The sequence below is a fragment of the Lichenostomus cassidix genome, chromosome Z (genome assembly GCF_008360975.1).
Source record: "Lichenostomus cassidix isolate B80296 chromosome Z, HeHo_3.0, whole genome shotgun sequence".
NCBI classification, from domain to species: Eukaryota; Metazoa; Chordata; class Aves; order Passeriformes; family Meliphagidae; genus Lichenostomus; species Lichenostomus cassidix.
Window position 1 is genome coordinate 13287246 of NC_139511.1, and position 23232 is coordinate 13310477.

The 23232-nt window shown below is 38.4% G+C and overlaps 1 protein-coding gene across 3 annotated transcripts in view; it reads left to right on the top strand.

Moving 5' to 3' along the window:
- Positions 1–13621, top strand: part of ADGRV1 (adhesion G protein-coupled receptor V1) — a 275778-nt gene extending 262157 nt beyond the window's left edge. For all 3 annotated transcript variants that reach the window (XM_085042779.1, XM_085042782.1, XM_085042781.1), the window contains 3 exons: positions 2384–2575; positions 4898–5075; positions 13160–13621. In XM_085042779.1, the coding sequence (XP_084898905.1) occupies positions 2384–2575; positions 4898–5075; positions 13160–13278 (489 nt within the window). In that variant the 3' untranslated portion in view covers positions 13279–13621. The remainder of the gene's footprint in view (positions 1–2383; positions 2576–4897; positions 5076–13159) is intronic.
- Positions 13622–23232: the final 9611 nt, after the last annotated feature.

The following is a 23232-nucleotide window of genomic DNA, read 5'->3' on the forward strand; positions in this document are numbered from 1 at the left end:
TTTACTGCATGACATGCTCATGTGTATGATCTTCGGAATTAGGTGCTATTTGGGCAGGCCTATTTGACTTGCCTTCCTGACAGCCTTTCTGGTGGTTTCTAACAGGGACTCAGGGTTGTCAGAATGAGACCACAAAACCCTTTTGAATGCTTCAAACAAAACCACAGTGATGATACAAAGAAACATCTCCAGAGCGTTATCTTCTTGAGATTCTAGATTTGGAGAGGAGTATAGGTCAAAGAAAGTTCTATCCTTTTTCTTGCCAAGCAAGGAATTTTCTGTCCAGCAAGGATTCCCATGTATGTGTATTGCCTGCTTCAGAGTGTTGAGTTTCATTAGGTATAAACTTCTGTTTGTGAGGCATTGCTGTAACAATTTACAGGATGGGAGAAGTAAAACACAATTTTTGGTTCTGCTATCTGTCTTGGCCTTTGACTTCTTCTGTCCTTAGGCATTACAATAACCTCCCTGAGTCCATGTGATTAGTATGGGAGAACCCAGAGGAGTTGTCCCATCCCTCTGCAGAGAGTTTCATCAGGACACAAGGCCAAGTTAAGGAGATAATTGTGACACTTTATTCCATGTTTATTTGTTTTAGAAATGTGAGTGTCCACACTAAAGGCTGCACAGGAGAGTGACTTCTCATGGACCTTGTATGCCAATGACTTATGCCTCTGCAATTTTGAAAGATGGCTCTTCTGTGCAGCATTTTCAGCTAATGGGTTTTCTTGAAAAGTACAAACCCACTTGAAATGTATGTGCAACTTTTGTGGCTAGGCCCTCAGAGACTGAACTTCCAGAGGCTACTCTGAATTTTGTGCTGTTGCTGTAATTTGTTCTTCTTGGGGTTTTTATCCTTTTCATATCCATGAAACAATTTAAATTAAAATGAATCCATTTGCTGTCCCATTTTTGTTTGAGCTACATCAGAGTCCTTGGATTTGTTTATAGAATGAAAAGATATTTTTGTTCCTTTTTAGTGTCTCAACCGTGTTTGCATCAATTTTTTTGAATGTGCTTACTTACATGTATGACAAAGAAATTTCCTCTCAGTGAAGTGCTCTGAGTTGTCATGACAAATAATAATCTAAAAAGGCAGGAAAATGTTTTCTCCAAACAGTTGTTTTTAACACTTTAGTTTGGTAATTTGCTGTTAAAAAACTCACACACCAATCTGTATAGTTTTATAGCAGCTGTATGAGGATATTTCCAGTATCCAGACAGCTGAGACTGAAATCTTGTTGAATCCCATTAGCTTCTGTTATATGTCCCTTGGGACTAGATGGTTTTGTCATATAGTTTTGGCAATAGAAATTACACATTTACATATCATGAAGTGCTGTTTGCTGGAAATGAATGTATATCTTGGGTATTTGCAATCTCCAAGTATTTTCAAAATTCCTTTCATTAGGAATTCACAAATATAATTAGATAAAACTCCTTACTGTTTGTAATCCGAGTTAGTACTTCCATGCCAATGGAAACCTTTGAAATGAATTGTTCTGTTTATTACAATTGGCTTCAGGGATCCAGAGAACAATGTGAATTACAAAAAAACATTGCAAATGTAATCGTATTGCAGCAATTAGTGAGTATGCAGAAGTCTTCTTTCTGTATTATTTTGGTAATCCCTTCTTTAGTAATTATTGAACAGGTTGAATTATCAGTTGGAGTGGTTTATTTTCCATCTAGTGCAACTTAAAAATTAAAATAAGTAAGATTTCATATTGAGAAGGTCAATTACTGGATTTCTTTCCAAACAAAAGACATAGTTATATGTCTATTTATATATAATACAAAAGTATTATATATAGTTATAATACTTTTCTTGGCTCAGTCCAAAGGTCAAAATTAGCAAGTTTTAAAGAACTGAAGAGGCATACAGCAGAGCCTCTCTTGTAATCAGAAATGAAAACCAGTGCTGAATTAGTGGATATCACAGAGAATTTTATTTATAGTTTCAGTATCTGTGACGGCAGCAGTGCAACTTGCAAAGGTAAGATTGCAAAAAGTCAGCATGTCAGTGAGCAAATGAAGAATTGTGGCTAAGGAACAGCAGCCACATACTACTATAAAGAGGCCTTTGACCTCATTTTCACTGTTATGACAACTGTGAAATTCAAGTTGGTTTTTCTGTTTTTGAGATTGTGGCTTTCCTTTGCAACTCTGTATGTTCAACCAAATAATAATCTTCAAATACTTTTGTGTGTGTGTGTGTGTGTGTATTCGTGTGTTTTTTAGCTTGGAGAACTCAGGATATGAACTTATTTTAAACTTTTAGGTCTCTGATGGACAGTGATGTCATCCATTATTTTCCACAGAAAGCTCTGATCCAAGCTCCCTGCATTTCACAGGCTGATTTCTCTTTCAATTTGTGTTTCAGGGTCTTTATGTCTTTGTGGTATATTTTATCCTGCACAACCAACTTTGCTGTCCTGTGAAAGCAAGTTATACTGTAGACATGAATGGACATACAACTCCAGGATCAGCATTTTTCACACATGGCAGTGGTCTGCCAGCTGCGGGAGGAGAGATCAGCAAGTCCACACAGAACCTCATCAGTGCTATGGAGGAGGTAAGAGTGCTCTTCAGTGCTCTACAGTCATTAACTTGTGTATTGAAATGTACCTGGAGATTTCAGTGTTAGCTCTGAATGAGATGCTAAATATTATAAGTTGGCTTTGGGGAGAGGGAGCTTTTTTTCCATTTATGTTAATGACAAAAATTGTTATCTTTATCTGTGGTGTTCTTGGAGCTTACTGTGCTCTGAAAACATCCCACCTAGAGAATTCCCCCTTTTCTACGTGAGTCTCCAGTTTATTATAGAGGTTGGGTAAAGTGTCAAAAGTAGGTCATGAGAAATCAAAATATCAGGTTAATTCTTTCATCTTGCTATAGGTCTTAGATGACTTTTAACTACTTGATTTCTCAAAGTTATGATGTTCAAAACTTCTGGAAATTGTAAAAAGTTAGAATAAAACTGGAATGGGATGGAATGGAATGGAATGGAAAAGGGAATTCGGGGAAGTTGAGGGAAGTTCATGGAAAGGAAGGGAAGTTCAGGGAATGGAAGTTCAGGGACATAAGGGAAGGGAAGGGAAGGGAAGGGAAGGGAAGGGAAGGGAAGGGAAGGGGTAGTGGTTTGACTCCACCTGAATGCCGGGCACCCACTAAAGTGTCTCTCTCACTCCCCTCTGCAACTGGACAGGAGAGAGAAAATATAACAAAGGGTTCATGAGTTGAGATAAGGACTGGAAGACATCACTCACCAAACACTGTCGTGGGCAAAACACAGTCAAATTAGAGACATTAATTGAATTTATTGTTAACAAAATCAGAACAGGAAAATGAGAAATAAAACAAGACCTTAAAAATACCTTCCCCCATCACCAGCCCTCTCCTTCCCAGCTCCAACTCCTCCCCCAGCAGCACAGAGAAACAGGGAATTGGGGTTATGGTCAGTTCATCACCTTTAGCTTCTTCTTCTCAGGGAGAGATCTCCTTCCCTGACTTGAACATGGGGTCCCTCCCCCGGAAGACAGTTCTGCATGACCTATCCCGGTGTGAGTCTATCCCACAGGCAACAGCTCTCCCCAGACTGATGCACTGTGGGCCACTCTTCCATAGGGTGCAGTCTGCCACAGACAGGCTGCTCCACCTTGGTCACTTCTCTGTACTGGCCTCCCACAGGGTCACAGCCTCCTCCTCTCAGGCATCCACCTGCTCCAGCATGGGTCTTCTCCATGGGCTGCAGGTGGGTCTCTGGATCACCATGGGTTGCAGGGGCACAGCTGCCTCACCATGGTCTGCACCATGGGCTGCAGTGGAAGCTCAGCTCTGGCACCTGGAGCACTTCTCTCCCTGCTTCTCCACTGACCTTGGTGTCTGCAGAGTTGTTCCTCTCACAAATTCTCACCACACTTTTTTCTGGCCACAATTACATCTGTGCAATAACATTTTTTTTCTTCTTCTTCTTAAATATGTTATCACTGAGGCATTACCACCATTTCTAATTGGCCCAGACTTGGCTGTGGATCCATCTTTGGAGTAGCCAGGGATTGCTCCACCAGGCATGGAGGAAGCTTCCAGCACCTTCTCACAGAATCACCCTTGTATGTCTCCCTGTAGCCCTTCCCCCACCAAAACTTGGCCATGCAAACTGAATACAGAAGGGATGAGAAGGAAAAGGGAAAGGGACAGATATATATAGATATATATATATATATGGATATATATGCACATATATGTACATATATAGTAAGGAAAATTAATCCACAAACACCAGAGGTTTATGTCCAAAAAGCAGACAGAGGAGTCCTGTAACTTTATTAATGAATAAAGGGAGAGGTCATGGGCATTTCCCATGGGGTCTCTCCAATTGCTAGAGGACGAAGACTCTTTTACCTTACTTTCCCAGCCGTAGTTCCCTCTCTCTTTCCCCACTGGCTGAGGTACTCAAGAGGTACAGAGTTCCTGGAATGCCTAATGCAGACCCCGTGAAATATACATCCACCCTAATGCAGACCTTGATACACATCTCCTTTTCCTTATGTCTCTGTTCTTGTCGTTTATTAACTCAGCCTTGGGCAAGTCAATCAGTGGAATTCCTATGGAAATCCTTCCCATTGTTTCTTCTATCTCTCAGTATCAGTCTTACCAGCAGATTCAGGTCTTATCTTACCAGTTGTTTGTTTGTAAAGACACTCCCTTATTTCTTTCATATATATATATGAAATTGTTTAAAAAGTTAAAAAAGGCTTCCTAGTTCATTATAGAAGTGACAAAATAGCTGGTTTCAAAATCGCTTGGTCTTCAGTTCATCTCTAGTCATAACTTCCCGTTTCTATGCAATAGATATGATGATTATTGTATTTCTGTGTCTTTTTTAACTTGGCAGGTGCCTGCAGACTGGGAGAGGGCATCCTTGCAGCCCGCTAGTCAAGCTAGTGCTGCCTTTAAGCAGAGTCCACAAAATGGCAATGTTTTCCACCCTTCTGGAGGGTTCAGTACCAGTTCATTGGTTGCTGATGAAGAATCACAAGAGTTTGATGACCTAATATTTGCTTTAAAGACTGGTGAGTGCCTTTTCTCCTTGCCCCTCAAAGTTTGTTGTGTTGCTATGGTGTAATTCACTCTAATGGTGCCACTATTCCATGAGATACAATTAATGAGGTGTCTTAATGTATTCTGATTCTCAATGAAGATCTTAAAGATCAGTTGGGAATGTCTGATAAGACAACCAAAGAGGCAAAGGAGTAGTACCCGATAGGATGTGGCAGACACTAACCAAAGCCCACCCAGGTAAACTACAAATGGCCTTGCTTAATAGCAGGAGGTCATATCATATCACATAAATGATCTTTGGGGATACCACTGAGCCTTGCAAGAGACAACAGAAAGGTGTTGGTCACAGTAGCAGGTTAAGTGGTCCAGCACAAATAATTTCAGAAGCTTTTTCCCTTCAGTGATATCAAGAGAAGTCAAACTGAATGGAAGACTGGGAATGCTGATAATAAAGGGGTATTTTTATTCAGTAAGTTCATAATGCTATATATCCTAAGCCCATTTACATTGCAGAAAACTCCTCTAACTATGGGGCCCTCAACATGTGAAGGACATGGACTGATTCCAGAGGAGGCTGTGAAGAGGTTCAGAGGACTGGAGTGCCTCTGCTATGAGGAAAGGCTGAGAGAGTTGGGGCTGTACACTTGGAGAAGGGAAAGCTCTGGGGAGAGAGCTTTGGGAGAGCTTTGAGTCCCTTCCAATTCCTAAAGGGGCTACAAGAGAGCTGGAGAAGGCCTTTTGTCAAGGGCATAGTGTGACAGGACAAGGGAGAATGGCTTTGAACTGAAAGAGGGCAGGTTTAGATTAGATATTAGGAAGAAATTCTTCCTTGTGAGGGTGATGAGGCACTGGCACAGGTTACCCAGAGAAGCTGTGGCTGCCCCATCCCTGGAAGTGCTCAAGACCAGGTTGAATGGGCTCTGAGAAACCTGGTCTAGTGGAAGGTATCTCTGCCAATAGCAGGGGGCTGGAAATAAATGGTCTTTAAGGTCCCTTCCAACCCAAATAATTCTATGTTCTATGAAAATCTGCTTTGTACTTATTAATTTTTCTAGACATTTTGCAGACTAGTTCTACTTTGTTAGCAGTTAATTTTTTTTGGCAAGACTTTCAAAGCTAGGTGTAGAAGCTTGCAGCTGCAAAACCTTTTTTTAGGTATGTAAAAGTTTTTACTTTCCAAGTTCTTGAATACTATGAAGGAAATCAGATAATTCATAGATAGTTAATAAGACATGAAACTATCTCCTTCTAACACTCCTTCTATTACACAGTGTTTACTGTTTAGGTAAGTAAGTTGGCATCAGTAAACTGTAGAAGACTTTCTTGCATCATGAAGAACAATTTAGGCAACAGCCGTAGCTGAAATATAATACAATTCAACACATATTCAACACTTAATTACTTTTCCCTAAGTCTTGAAGCTCCATCCCTTGTTTATTTGTTTTCAGTCCTTTAAGAGGAAGTAGGTCTAAAGCCAACTTTTGATTTTCTTGCCTAAATTGTATTATTGCCTTCTTTGTAAATATTTTATTATAATTTCTTTTTATGAGCCTTTTATATTAATGTGATTTGAAGCAGTGACCTCAGGCCACTGTTGGATAAAAATATTTTTATTTGCATTACTGATTCAAGTAGTGCCTGACAGTTTTACCCCAATGCTTATTCCTGTGCCCACCCTGTGCCCCCAGAGTATTACAAGAGTAAAAATCCTCTTGCGTTCTAAATCAAATCAGTTGTCCTATCTGGTTTCAGCCCCACACTCATTTGAACAAGATGAACTGAAGAGATGGTGTGGAAGCTTAGAGCATCTTTGACCAGCAAAGTAAATGTTTATCAGCTATTGTCCCAGACACAACCTCTAGCTCAACATGCACTTAAAAAAAAAAAAAAAAAAAAAAAAAAGGCGAGTCTTTCTGGAACTAAAAGTTAATTTTACTATTTTCATCCTGACCTGTTCTCCAGTTCAGTTCAGTGCATGGCCAAGGAGAGTGAGGAAGGGATCCACATGGAAGTAATAAAAAGAGAGATGAGGTGGTGGAAAATGGGATTCTTTTTCTGTTTGGCAACACGGACCTATGCTGCTAAAGTACTCACTGAGCTGTGGTCTAACAGGAGCTTTATGATAATGGTTAAGCTAGCAGGCACTGAAATGAGCTCATCTCCTAGTCCCTCAGCACCTCATTTCTTCCTCTCTTGCATCATTGCTTAGGCTCACATGAAATCACAACTCAGGTTAGATTTCTCCCTTTCTTCTTCTTCCTCTCACCTCTTTCACTCACCAACTCTACATCAGTTAGTTTGATGCCCTTTGAGCACCAGTCCTGGCTCCAAGGAAGAAGTGGTCATTTGCAATTGGAAAACAAAGACCTCTTTTTTAAATTGGCTGAAGTGTATAGACAGCTAAGATGCTTTTTTGCTGGGCTGCTCTTGCCTGTCATTTGCTGTGTAAGGTGCTCCTCAAACCCTTTTAGAATAGGCTTTACTTCAGTAGGCTGGGAATTCCTCATTGTGGAGGGGCAGGGAGAAGGTGCTTTGCCTTACATTAGCTGGTTTTATCACTCCCAAACTGGAGAGTGTTGCTTTTGGAGGAAGATTAGAAATAGCTGATCTGCTATCATTTGAACCTTACCTTTGATAAACTGAAACTGAATCCCCCATTATCTGTGTTTCTTAAAACTGCCAATTCATAACCAAACTTACCTATAGCAGTGTTAAAATGTTAACTCCCACTCTGAGGGCTGACTGAGAATCACCACAGATTAGCAGAGGAATATGTAAAAAAGTTTTTATGCCCCTTTGTGCTTCATCTGCCCTTTCTGCTCATGTAATTCTGGGTCATCTGAAGGTGACTTTAAGTTATGCTCACAGGATGTAATTTTGCAGCCACAAGGTTTTACCTGGGATTTCAATGGGAATTCAATGGAAATAAGGGTATAATCACAGCAAAGCTAAAATTTCATTCCTGCCCTCCTGCTTTTACAACTGGCTACTCTCAGCTGTAGAAATGAAGACAGGTTAAAAAAAATTCAACCAAACCTCCACAGAGAAGCTTTGTTTTTTAGTTTGTCGGTGTTTAGTAATTTGCAGTGTGCAGTGCAGCCCCATAAACAGTTGTGCTGGCACATTTGGCCTTGTTGCTCAAGGAATGTGTCGTAGAACTGCACTTAGCCCTTGGTTCCACAGTCATTAATGCTGGGCCTAATTACAGATTAACCTGAAATACAGGCTAGGTCAGATGAAGGCATGCAACTGCAGTTCTAGGAAATCAGGTGGACAGCAGTGTACTGCTTCTTAGCCACCTGTTATGCTAGCTTTGTGAAAGCATCACATTTTTTCAAACAGAAAACAGATAGGGTTTTCTGTTTTGTGTGAGAAATCCAATGAGCTTCTTCTACCATACAATTGCATTTGAATGCCTCATCAATTAATTCCTGCTTTCCATCAGATATGCTCATGTCCATACAGAAATAAATAGTTAGGATTCACTCTCATTCTGCTCACTACATAACCTCATTTCTTTTATTTTGGAGATGTTTTGGAAGGCAGGCCAGCTCCAAGGTGGCATATGTGAAGAAAATAATAGAACAATTATGGCAGGAAAAATAATTTAGGGACATGTCCTACTCACTGATATGCACTAAAGCCTTTTATTTTTTAATGTTTAGGAATTTGTGTTAATCTATTAATTTTATTGTATTTCATTTATGTCTCTTAGAATTATCCAAACAGCTTTTATTGAGAAAGTCAGTTATTTATTAATTAGTTTTTGTTGATTTCACTAATTAACTTCAAAAGCGCTGCAGTTTTGGACTAGATCTCATTTTCCCTCTGATTTCTTGTTCAAGGTTTACATTGATAGGCAATTTAATAAGACCTTTATCTTCCAGATTGCAACAGAGTCATATGTTATTGTCATTGAGTTTTAAAGCCCAATACACCAGAATTCCCTGAGGACTTCTACTCTGGTTAGAGTTGGGGAGTTAAAAAAGGAGCCATGCAATCTGCCCCAAAGCAGCAAGCTGCCCATCAGCATTGCTCTAAAGCATGAATACCATAAATGCACAATAGCCTTGCTGATTTCTGAGCTTTCATCTGTATTCCCATATCTTAAAAACACTCCTGTCGTCTCCCTTTCTGTGATGCACAAAACCAAATTGATTAATTCCTTTGGATAAGATGTGAGACCAAAACACAGCAAAGCCTTTGAGGGAGACCCAAACTCCTGCAGGGGTAATGGGTGACCCATCCCAGATGAGCAGAATACTGCTACATTCATATCTTAGTGTATTTTTACTCTTAATAGAAGAAATTGTGATAAAAATACTGCATAAATATTCCAGTATTTCTCTAATACTCGGCAAATACTCCAATATTTATCTGATATGGAAAATACCTGGAAAAAAATCCTATTGAGCAAGTTAAAAACCCCACACAAATACATCCATTTCAGTAACAATGCCATATTAAATGGTTCATGATTTTCAATCTAATACAGCCAGGGCTCCAAAGTCAGCATTTTATAAACCTTGGTGAGGCCAGTGTAGGTGCCTGGTTTAAGAATCAAGCAGCTCATGTGGCCATCCTGAATCAGAGGAAACATTTGAAATTTCAATTCTGAAAGGTGTTCAGTGCAGCACCCTGGATACTGTCTGTTACAGAGCAGATAGATTGTAGGTGGCAAAGTCCCTGCCTTATCAGCATACATAACTTCTGTTTTGAAGGGCTCACTTCACAGGAAGAAGAAAAAAAAGAAAAAAGGACGGAAAGGTAGCTAGTTTGCATATTCATTCAGTTTCTCTTCTGGGGCTGTCACGCATATGCTACCTGATGGCTGTTGAATGTGACTGAGTAGTATCCAGGAAGCATTTTGAGTTCAATCTGAACTTTATTTATAGAAGTCTGGATGTCTGTTGGTGTCATTTCTGTGAAGTCAAAACCCTGAAAGAAGAATTAAATTTAGTTTGTGTAGCTTATTCATATACATCCCACACATATAATAACAATCAGGATTGATTAAGTAAGATATAAGTGCTGGAGGGATAAAAATTTTGCCCAGAAATATGAGTACAGTAAGTACAAAACAAATTCTGTCTCCCTTAAAATGTTTTAGTGAAGGTTGAGCTATCTCTGAGCAAGCAGATACCAGCTGGTGTTCCAGGGCACGTAGGCATGCACTGGTGTAGTCCTTCACCGGCAGATGTCAGTGGAGGGATCCCTCTGGATCTGAACTTGAGCTGCGACTTTTCAGTTTCTAGCTAGTCCTTCCATGAGAAAAGAAAAGGAAGGAAGGCTTCCTTTTCCTGCCTATTTTTCTTAAAATAGTTCCTTCACAAACTGGGGAAAAGTAATACGCCTTGCTACATACCTACTACCCCACTCTAGCATTTCTGGACAAGTGCATGATTTTGGGAATCTGGTTGGGTTTAAATTCCACTCTAATCTGGGAACACAATGGATAAATGAACTCTGTGAAACTCCATCGTCTAAACAGGCATACCCTTTCCAGTCTGCTGACTGTTTGGTAAGCTGGTATCCTGGTTACATTTCAGTTTTTATTCCTAAAAAGGATAAGCTCTAACATAGTTTGTCTTCACACTGTTGGCAGAACAGGGCTCTTATAAACCTAAAGTACCCTACTTCAGTCTTTGGCTTACCAAGTTCCTGATAAGAACCTCTGTAATAAAAAAGATCTTCTCTGACTCTGACAGAGCACAAAGTGTGAATGTATATGACATTTAAGAATATACCATGTATATACATTATACATGTACTACTATACATGGTAGTGCAATACCCTGAGACCAGCACCTGATCTTTTTCTAGTGACCAGAAAAAATTATTTAAGAATCCCCATGGTGAATAATTGCCACTTTACCAGTATAGCCACTGGTAAGACAAATATTTTTCTAATCCAAAAAGTCAGTGTTCACCTTGAAATCTGAACCCAGGATGATCATATTTATGATTTCAAATGCTTTTAAATAATAGGGGTTTTTCAGTTTTTGAAATCTGTACGCTTTTCAAGTTGACTAAATGTCTTGAATGAATTTCAGTGTTAATGATGCTACATAAGAAGTATTATGTTCTTTCTTCATTCAAAGTATTTTATTTACTTCATGGTTTTTACTTGTTCTTCCATTCCCACATGCTAAATACAACAGTCTGATTCATCTTCTCTATTACAGTCATGTTTCCTTTCTAAAACAATCAAATATCAAACAATCAAAATAACTTGTTTAAACAATTGCTGTTTTTCCCAGGACTTTCAAGCACCTTTTGGATATTAGGATCTGGCTCAATAGAAAGGTTGAATGTGCATACAAATTTAAATCATACATACAAATTCAACACATTTATAAACAAGTATTTTAATGATTCAGATCCTAATCTTGATTTTGTTATTATGTCTCTGTATGTTGATGGCTTTTTACTCCTGTCATCCTCTGACAGTAGTTGTTGGTTTCTCAAGATCTTGGATTATGCAGACCTAAGGCCTCATGAGTGTCACATGAACACACGTTCCCTCCACAACCCAAACACCAAAAACAGGTGTAAGAAGGACCATGGTGCAGCACACCCACTCTTCCCCTGGATCATAGGTCATGGACCAAAGTTTGGCCCTTACCAGGACTTCGTCCAGACCTCTGCAGGAAAAGCTGGCTAATCCTGCAGGATCTTCTGCATCAGTTCTCTGGGCTGAACTCCATATTCATGATTGCAGCCTGCTTTCCCACAGCAAAGCAGCACCTCACTGCTGCCCCCTTTGCAGTCCTTCTTTTCTACTTGAGGGATGGTGGGCAGAAGGATGGTAAGGGAAAACTTTTTAAAAATGGCAAAACAGAGAGCATAGAAAAAGATGAAAAAACTGGAAAAAATTAAATGACCCTTGTATTTTCTTTTGTTGAACAAACCAAAAACTGGAGTGTCAGCTGATGTAGAAACAAGAGATACACTGTACACCTGATAGAAACTCTAGAAAATATTTTTCACTATGAAATGCAAATCACTGCCTCTCCCAGCAGGGCTGTTTTGAGCCAAATGTCATTCCTTTGTAACTGCGTTCAACTGCATGTAGTTACAGATCTGCCTTTGCTGAAAACAAGTAACTTCCCTCATAATTTGTAAATGACATTGCTGCAAGATCATGCCTGAAAGTTATCTGTCTTGATATCCTCTTGATATCCTCATTATACTGATATGCAGTTCCAAACAAATTTAAAGCCTAGACACTCTAAGCCTTCAAAACCCATGTATTATATAGAATTTGTTCTATAGCTTAAGGCGAGGAGCTGAAAAAAAGAATTAAAGTTTATAATTCAGACAAATATTCTGGGAAGAACTGGTTTGGAAAAAAATGCATTTTTTCATAAAAACTAGAGCAGGATTATGCATCTTCACATTAATCAAGTCAAACCTCTCTCACACAAAAGCCCAAATCCCCATCAAAAAATAGGCAGTAGAAAGCTAGCAGAAGTCCTATGACAAAAGGATGGAGAAGATGGCCTCTTCAGGTCTCTTCTAGACATGTTTTGGAAGTTCCCTTGGACCAAAGTCTAGTATTGTCTTCCAGCAGAAGGAAAACATAATGCACCAGTTTGTGCCAAATGTGGGTTTAAAGAATATTTGGTTAGCATCTTTACTCATGGTGAAATTACTGTTCTATTAAGACAGCTGGAATTATGGTTTAACATGGAAAATGTATCATTAAAAATCAATTCTTTATGAGGAAGTCCTTGGAAAGATCAGACTCTTAACAGGCAGACCATCAACCCAGTCTAAAGGAGGCCTTGATTGATGCTTTTCTGATTTCAAAGCAACCTCTAAACAGGTATTGTACCACTTACTGGGCCAAATAAAGTGATTGACAGTGGAATTATCAAAAAGTGTATCTGGATGGTACAAAACATTGTCAGGTAATGTTATAATCCATGGATTCAGAATGGTTAACTAGTAAAGGGAAACTTGCCATGTGGTTGTGGGGTAGAGAAACATTTCAATAATCAGAATAAAGCAGAGTGAGATAGAGTATCCCCATTTCTGTGTTGAGATTTCATTCTCACTGGTTCTTATTTTTGTTGTTTTTTCTGTATTTCAGGTGCAGGTCTCAGTGTCAGTGATAATGAGTCTTGTCATGGCAGCCAGGACGGTGGCAGCATGGCTAACTCCCAGATTGTAGAGCTTAGAAGAATACCCATAGCTGACACTCACCTCTGACTCCACAGCTTGCTTGGGTTTTTGTTGTTGTTGCTTTTTTTTTATAATTCAAGCCTCAGTATTTTTATATTTGTACTTCCTTTTGCACTAAAACACTATAGGAAACTGTAGTAGAATATTGTTAGCCTTACTGAATGCTTAACAAGGAATGTTTGCTTGAAGTTTTATATATCAGAAAACAAACTGTAAATTTTTTACAGTGGGTGAGCATCCACAGATACCACGGTGATTGGTCTAGATTTGTATCTTGAAAGTAGGTGATACTTTTCAAAAACTGTAGCTTTTTTAAATTAACCTGTACATTAACACTGATTAATAAAGCAATAGAGTCTGTTCGATACAAGCCAGTCTGTTATTTCTCCTTACTGTTTGTGAAGATGAAAGGTGATCCAGACACCCCGTTGGATAGGAAAGCTTTCTAGTGGCACATGTTGTTCTAAGTTTCCTAAAAGGTACTATTCTCACTGTTTTGTGAGTACCCAAATCTATGAACAAATTCAAACGAAGACACAAACATTGAGCCAAAGAGCTTGAAATTTAAATTGTGACATAAATATGTGATGATCTGAAACACACAGAAGGAAGAGGAGATGTAGGACAAGGGTGAAACCACTGTCAGCTGTGTGCTTTTAACTTCTTTACCTTGCTGGTTTCATAATAATAAGCTTTCTCACTCTTCTCAGTCAAAAATAAGGGGGAATTCCAAAGAGCTGAATTTTCTGTTAATCTCCATGTGTACCGGGTAGATAATCCTGTTCTGATTGAAGGGTTCAAGTATTACATTACAGAATTGGATCAGTAATCTGGGGCCAAAAATGAGCAAGAAATGTTCCTCCCTTGGAAGAAAAAAATAACAGAGGAAGTATTTCATAACTGAGGGGGAGGGCAGGCTGCTCTTATAGGAATCATTAACTCTGCTTATGCACAGCCAGTCTGAAAGAAAAACACATTAAATCAGGAGGCCAGGGGAATTTTCCTCTGAACATTTCTCTGTGTTGTATAGATGTACAGTAAATGAAAATGCAGGTCTTTTATATAATATTTGAATATATTATTCCTCAGGAGCTTGTCTAAAGGCTTCACACTGGGTAAGTTCTGAGCAACAACCTCTCTCTTCAAATGAAAACTTTTCTTATGGAAATGTTTCCATTAATTTTTCTAGAGTGATATGTAAATTTTGCTATATCTAATTAATTTTTGAACTTAAAAAAACCCCCAAAACAACAAAACAAACAAGTCCCACTTCGGTGTCACATTTCCATAACAGCTGATAGGACTGCACAACTTATAGTCATCACCTATATCCAAGCCAGACATCAGATTTATGGTCTAATGCTGCAAAAGTCTTCACAGAGACAGGAAACTATTTTTAGTCAGCAAAGCCCTTAAACAAGTGTTTTTTAAATACACATTTGAATTGGGAGATGAAAGTATGTCTGTATATAACTAGTATATGAGCTGCTGTATTGAGTCTTAAATTTCTGACTCAAAGGAGTTTTGTTGACTCTTTGTTCTGGCCAGAGGGAGCAAAGCCAAGTCTTTTCGGTAAATGTCAAAAGTCATTATGGGGCTGAAGGTGGGAGTGGGGCACAATAAATGAGCCTTTCTCCACTGTGGGCAATGTCCAGGGCAGTCAGGAAGACCCTGAGCAGAAGGGAAGTTGTTGAAATTGGGTGCAGTCCATCACAAGGCATATATAGATGCGTACAGATGTATATCGTCGGCAACTTTATTCAAAAGTGAGCCATCTAAGCAAACTTTATAATTCACTATTTTGCCCATAATACACCTGATGAAAAGGGGCTTTCTGAACACTTGAGTGAACTGCCAGTAGTACCAAAATAAGTCTGGAGTTAAAATTTGTTTGGGACATTTTGCAATATGGTACTTTTTTTTTCTACACAGGAAACCTGGATCATTATTCTTCCTAAACAAACTTAGATGAAGTAAACCTTATTAATGCTGATCCTTCTCATCTACCCACTAAAGCCTTAATGTGAAGCCTGGCCCTGCAGAACTATTGCAACACTTGCTCGGTTGTGAGCAAGTCAGGGCTGTAACAGATGTTTCATTATTCACAGTACATGCTACTACATGCTGCGAGAAAGCTTATAAAAGAGCCTGTTTGTTTGATTTGACTCATCACCATAAATGTTAGTACTTTATGTCACCTCAACTTGTTGCACAACTGGCTTGTTTAGGGATTTACTGTAAATGCATCAGCATTTTCAGAGCAGATCAGTGGGATGACATCTGCTGCCAGCATTTTCTGAATTTTAAATCTCTAGGTGGTACTCACATGGTTTAAGGTCATGAGATGAATTTTGTTATTGTTCTAAAACCAATCATTTTTTAGCAGAAAATACTTTGTCTGTAGGAGATTCAGTGGTTTAATAAAATGACTGTCTCAGCTCCTTTTTGCTGTTCCTTGGACAGGCAAAGATAGAGACAGGAGGAGGAAAGCTGTGTGCTCTTCAGGTGTGCCCAGCAGCCACACCTGGGCAGGACTAGTATCTTTACACTTGGTGTAACTTAACCCAAGCAGACTGAAGGCCTCCTGCACTCCTTGGTCTCAGCCATTACTTAAAATTTGATTGAGAGTGTAAACATTTCTTTGTTTCTATGAGGTGAAATAATCCACAGCTAGAATCTTTCAAACCAAGCATTATCACACAGCCTGCCATGCTGACTGACTTGTAAAAGCCTTTGCTTTTCTCCTTTATCGGGAAAAACACCAGGACACTTGCTGCCTTTTCTATTTTCCCTGTCAAATAAAATAATTTCTCCCCAAGAAGCCATTTTATATATTTTGAAGGCTAGAAGGAGTTGCAGATAGTATTTATTATATTTAATATTAATACTTAGTATAATATTAAATAATACTATTTACTACAGTATTTAATAGAGTGTAACTATATTTCAGTTATTTAATAATACAATGTATTATGCTCTATGCAATATTATAATGTTATATAATTGTTTTGTCATTTGTTATATTTATTTATTAGTTGTTATAATTTAATATTATATAATAATACTTAATATATAACATTTGACAATTTACTGTGTGAAGCAGATCCCTTTTCCAGATGAATTTCACTTAAAACTACTTAAATATATCTGTAGATCAGATGGATGAACAGATATGTTTCAGGAGGTTGTCACTGCTCACATGCCGATATAATTCACCTCTTTTGAAAGATATCTGCATGTATTTCACATTCAAATACATAAGTGATGAAAAATGCTTGGTTCAACAGACATCTTTCAGGTGATGTTCTAGGGACAGCCAATGGTTTCACTTTCCTTGCTGCATAGCAAAAATGAAATTCTGTGTCAGTGACTTGAACAGAACTGTTCAGATTACTAATTTTTTTAGAACCCAGTTGAGACCCCCAGTACTTTCATATTCTGTCTCTACCATGCAAATACCTAGGTCTCAAATATTCTACATCCAAAGTCATCATCCTGCTGAGGGCTCCACTGTGAGAGCTTTGGTCTGAAGAGGATTAGATTATATTGGGAGTTTTACAGCAATAAAAGTTCCTCTGTGCTCAACATAAAATTGTGTTAAATTGACTGATCATGCCAGGATTAGAAAATTACTTAAATTCAGGCATATACTGCAGTCAGATGCATTTCACTATAGCTTGGTTTATACCTGGACCTTGGGCTGCTATTGTAGATTCTGTTTCCCCAGCACTACTGTAAACCATTAAGAAATCAGAAGGTATTTCAAACTTGCTGGCAGCAGAATTTGGTGATTGTTACTTCTACTGATAGTAACCTGTGAAAGTAGCACATGCAAGTTTGGGCTTATCTGTTTAGTACATTGTTCTGTTAATTTTCACATTAAAACATTCAAAAAGAATTTCCACTTCTAATTCTATGATTCAAAATTATCTTCTCTTTAATATATGCATTGGAATAATTACAGTGTAAAACTCTGGCATGCAATAAATACATGGAAATAACTGCAATGTAATACTCAAACATTATTGAACTAAATACCTGGGACAAGCAATATGCTGAAACTGAGAAGACAGTTTGTGTAAACTAGTCTAGAAGGTAAGCCAAAAACTTTAAGAATGATTTTGCATTATTTGTTTCAACTGAGTTAAAGTTGCATTCGTGATAATGACAGCATCTTTACAAAAAGGCAAGATTTGGAGGAAAATGTAAATTCCTATGTCTCATAACAATGTCTGGGGTAAAAGCAGAGGGGTTTTTACTGAAGGTGTTTTTCTCCAGCTCAGCAGGTAGGCTTTGAAGATGGTGTGGTTGTGCCTATGCCACAGCACCACTGATTTGAGCACACAGTGATTTTATCCAGTGAAGATCTAAATTCCAAAAGCTGTCTTCTTCAGTGCCTTTACTCTTCATAAACAAGTACATGTCCCCATGTGCAGACAGACAAAAAATAATTATGGGATAGAAGAATATAGATATAGATATGTATGTAGATACAGATAAAGATAGATACAGGTATAGATACAGATGTGGATGTAGATATAGATATAGATGGATAGATATATAAATAGGAATAAGTTCTGTTTCAGTCTGGGAGCTGAAACACTGTGGTTGTGAAACAGGTTTCCCTGGAAACTTCTTGGCTTCTGCCTTGCAATTCCTGAACCAAAGTTAAGCATGTGATTTCCTAGTTTCCTAACTGGAAAGAGTCAGGCATGGGACAAACAGCTGTTAAAAGGGGAGCAAGGAAGGAGAATGCCCAAAATCTCCATTTGCTCTTAGCCTCACATAGCCTACAAGCTATGTGATGGATGTGCTGCACAACCTACAGCCTGTTTGTGCCTTTGGCCAAACAAAGAACCAAAGACAAAGATTTACCATCTGACGAGGACCAGAGGGATGAATGGATTCCTGCCTGATGTGCACACAGGACCATAATTCTTTTTGGTTTGAGAGAACAGCATGTCCTGGAGATCAGGACAAGGCAAGAGGAAAAGAATGGCCAAACACTGACCGTGCTCCAAATTCTTGAATCCTGACAAAGGGAGATAGTGAGTTGTTTCTCCTTGAGTGTGTGCAGGAGGGTGACACCACCAGCTCGCCTCCTCTGCTGTGGCACACAAGCAGCATCTGCACCACCTACTCATATGGGACTTGATCTCTACTGTTTCAGAGCCAAAATGAGCACTGCTTGAGTCTGTTCTCCATGTCACAGATGCTGTTCACTCCTTGTAGCAAAAATCTAAAAATTTCCCACCAACTAACAATCTTCTGTTAAAGAAGTGACCTTCCTCCCTGAGGTCATGCTTGCCCAGCACCTCAGTCACCCATGTTCATTCCCAAAGAGACTCATTATTCACTTATACCTTCCAGACCATTGTAAGGACATATAGCCGGTTATGAATCTTCTGGTTTTCTGTCTTGTAAAAAGTAACTGTTTTCCTTCTAACATTTTGTTCTTCTGCAATTGCCATGTTTTGTACTTTCTGTTGTACCTGTTGGCTAAGGTCCTTAGTAGTCATGTCCTACTTCAGCAAAATACATTTGAGAGCATTCATATGTTGAACATGTGCCTTTTTGGGGGTATTCCAATGGTAAAATACCTAGTTCACTGGCTGATATGTCTCCACCCATGTGGATCCTGTGTCCAGCTGTTGTCTGTTGTATATTTAATAAATCCCATTTTAACTGAGACTTTCTGCAAGTTTTGGAACATGCATGCTCACTTGTGAAGCACTAATGATTGCAGCTGAGGAACATAAGCAAGCAGGATAAACTTCTGTGTGCCTCTTTGTCTTCCTTTTGTTTTTAATCACTCAGTCACTTCCTACGGTTCCCACATGATACTCTGCCTTCTGATTCAGCAGTGTGTGATGACCCAGAGTACTAAGACAAGGCTGTGATCCTTCTCCAAGGATCATTCTTCCATCTTGAGATCCAGACTTAATAGGAATGATTTTGCTTCACAGGCTAAGGGGCTTTTTAGAGTTAAGAGTATATCTGCTCCTTAAATTCAGTGTGGGCAAAAGACCACTCTGGTGCATTAGAAGACCTCTAATCCTGGTCCTTAAAGGACTAAGGATTAAGATTAGAATACCTCAAATCCTGCTTTTTAGTGTGCTAAGGATTAAGATAAAGTCTGGCCTATGGCAGTAGTGTGGACCCATACTGTGTCATCAGCAAGGGAACAGCCTGTCCACCTTAAAAATCATGTTCTGCTGCAGAGTGCAGAACAAGAACAAGACGGGCAAATGCCAGGCAGTTACTAACAAGCCTTTTGACTTGTAATGGAATGGCCCATTACAAACATTTGAAGATTAATATTAAAGATAATCCTCAGAGCATGGAAAAAAATTCCATGTAGCCTCAGGAGATGGACAGCTAAATCCTCAGAGCCAGTATACATGGTCATGCCATCCGATCCTGGGGAACAGACCTTGTTTTTGAAAGCAGCATGCTCTAGAGGAGAAAGTAAATGGAAAAACTTGCTTTTCTAACCCAGAAAAAGAGCCTTGCATGTTCATGAAAACAATCTTTTATTGCAAAGGAAACAGAAGTTAAGGTTTTCTCTTCCTCATAAAATTGAGTCTAGTATGATTTAAAAATGTCATAGCTTTCTGAAACTGTGTGAATTAGCAAAGAAACAGAATGTGCTTTTTCATATATATATTTACCTTGAGAAATGCTGTTAGAATTATTCTTTTTTTTTTTTGCAGAAGTAGTAGCTGACAAAAAGTAGTGTTTTACATATCATGTGAAGTTAATACCTAGATCATAAAATTCCTAGTGCCTATATACTACAAGTGCTCAGAATTCATTAGCTCCAATTCAACTACTTTTTATTTTAATTTGATCTCTTCTCTAAAATGAAAATTCTTGTGCTGAAACTAATTAAAGCCTTTTTTTTCCTTTTTGTCTTATATGAGTATTATATTTGTGTTTTGTTTTATGACTTTTATATTAGTGGTGACAAAACATATTTTGGTCAAAATTAGGTTCATTATTTCTAGTTTTCCTGGGGGAAAGGGAAATAAAGGCATGATTACTTCCTTGTACTGGACAGAGACAGCTTCTGTATTGTGAGAAGCTCAGTATTTTATTAATTAAATAAATAATTAAGCCTTTAAAGAAATAATGCTTCTTGGATTTGGGAGGGGAGATTTGAAATTGGTATGTTTTCATGTCTATGCTTCTATAGAAAGAATACAGAACACAGGAAAGGATGAGGAATATTTAATCCCGTTAATTGTGAAAAAGATGAAGAAGAGTGCTTTCCTATTAAGATCCATTCTAGGCCAAAGTTGGATAAATGGAAAACAAATTAATGACAGTGGGAGTCACTGTCCTGGCTTGACTATTAACAACTGTAAGGTTATGCTTGCAGTGATTGTTTTTGTTTGTTCTGGCAGGGTACAGTCAGCAGTGACTGCTCTACTGCTTCTTAAGGTCAGAGCCTGATTGAGCAGCTTCTCAAACATAGTTCTAAATATCAGAATTCACTAATAGGAATTTTTATTTTGTATTTACAGGCATGAAACTCTGGTCTTAACTCAGATTTCTCGTAGAAATCTGTAATACAGCCTTCCTCAATTCAGAATGAAACTGGGGTCCATGCAATCCCAGCAAATGCAACAGAATATGATTGTCAGTTTTAAAAAGACTTTACCCTATTGTGAGTGTCCATTCACATTGCTATGAGAGCTTGCTCAGCCATCTGCCCACCATCCTGTGCATTGGCACACACCTGCATCAAGCACAGAAACACAGATTAGCAGAATGGTTTGGGGTCAAAGGGACCCTGTTAGAGCAAATTTTTGGTGTTCACCTGCTTTTCATTGAGCTGATGGGAGCATTGGCTATGAAGAAGGTATGTGTGCTCCATGATACACGCTGGACAATCAGTGTGTGGACAATCATCCAGAGACACTATTTTTCTTAAGATTCTGCATTATTCAGGCAGGACTTCCAGATGTTGTCAATAAAAATGGTGAAAATTATCAATAATACAAACACATGAGTTTGTATTACAATATGTAATTAAAACATGTAATGCAAATTACAGTTTTATTACCAGTAATACTGTTACTGGTAATTAGCTGTGGTTACTGGTAAAATTAGCTGTGGTGTTTCTTATAAAGCAATAAAAACATGAAGGTTTTTTTATGCGCCAAGGAGTTGCAAAGATACCCCAAACATACACACATTGTTAATGTCTGCTTAAATGTCTCTTGTTCTAGTGCTCTGTTTTGATGTAATATCAGTATATTCTGTAATGCCTGACCTTGATTAAAAACAAACATGCTTCACAGTGTTAAAAGAAGAGGATATGTCACAGATATTTTTGGAGGTTTTTTGGTGTGGTTGTATCTCGTTTTGTTTTTTTCATATCTAACTACATTTTTGCTGAAGTAGGCACTGAATGCTGCTGAGTGCCAGCCTACGCAGTGTCTTTAACATCATCTAAAGATCAAGATTATATTCATGCTTGGAGACAATATAGTAATATTTGTTTAGACTCTGGTTGAATGAGAAGGGTGAGGTTATCTATGCACACACATTTGACTGAAATACCTTTTGTCGTGGAAAGCAGACTGAATATTCAATCATTAATTTGCAAAACAAATAACTCAAGAGAACTTGGTCTGTGCCTTCCATACCCTTCTAATGAAATGTAGCCAGAATTAACTGCCTTATAAAGGCATTCCATAGGACACTTGAGTGCTGTTTCTATTTGGCTGCAGACTTTTTGCTTTGAACAAGCATCCACAGAACAGGGAGTGTTCACAGTGCCACAGGGATATGATGGTGATAGTGGGGAGCAAGACACATTGACAATCCCTCATGCTTAGCTGTTTCAGGGCAGCATGACTCCTCCAGGATTTCAGCAGGGTGCTGCTCTGCTCTTCTCCTCTTCTCTGCTCCAATGCTTCTCCTTAAGAATTTCATTGAGAGCATATGCCTGCTGGACGTGAAGCTGACCAACTTGTTTCGGTAGAGGAAAGCCAATAAAAGCAACCAAACTGATGCTGAATTAGGTCATACTGGTCTTTCCAGGAATTTGGCCTCTGTTACCAATTCTTTGCAGTACAAGTAATGTTAGGGATAAATTTGTGTAAAGCATGCCATGCATTGTAGTAGATCTCTGATTAGCTGTTTATACCCACGTTCTTTTGAAATGTGTGAATCAAAATTATTTTAACCTATTTTTTCCAGATAAAACATTCATAATGCCACATGATGAATTTTCACATAGAAAGAAACTATCCAACATCTGCTACATCCACACTGAAACAATAGTATAAAAACATCCTACCTGCCTCAATTAGGCTTTCCAAGACATCCATCACTAGTAATTAGGATATTTCTTGTTTCCCAAGCTGTGACAGAAACTGCCAATTAAAATACAACTATTTAATCATGTTAAATTAGAGCTATAATAATAGTTATTGCCTAATAACATTTTTTAAGCCACTAAGAAAGTAAAGTCTCGCCAAGAAGGCTGTTACCCTTCCACATAAAATCAATAATTCATAATTGTACTGTGTACCTTCACTTCTACCACACTGTACAAAACAAAAAGCAAGAGGCCAGAGATGATTTAAGTAATTTAAAACAATTTGTAAACTGTAACTCAAGAGGCTGACTAGCCCTATTAATTAGTAAATCCTTCATAATCTTGAAAGTATTTAAATGCACTTGATTTCAGTAAAATATACTGAGTGGAACAATCTGATAATGTGACAGCTGCCTTTAGCACTGTAAAAGACAATGTTATTTTCAAGTGTTTCTGTCAATGTTTCGACATTAATTGGTGAACACATGTTAGAAAATAATAATCAATTTCAACCATTCCACCAATGCTACATCATAAATCTGGACTAAACAGATGTCCTATATTTTTATCATTAATAACTTATACTTTGATTAATGTTCCCAAACCCATGTTGAAGTTCCCAAACTCATCTGAAGCCACTGCAGACATGG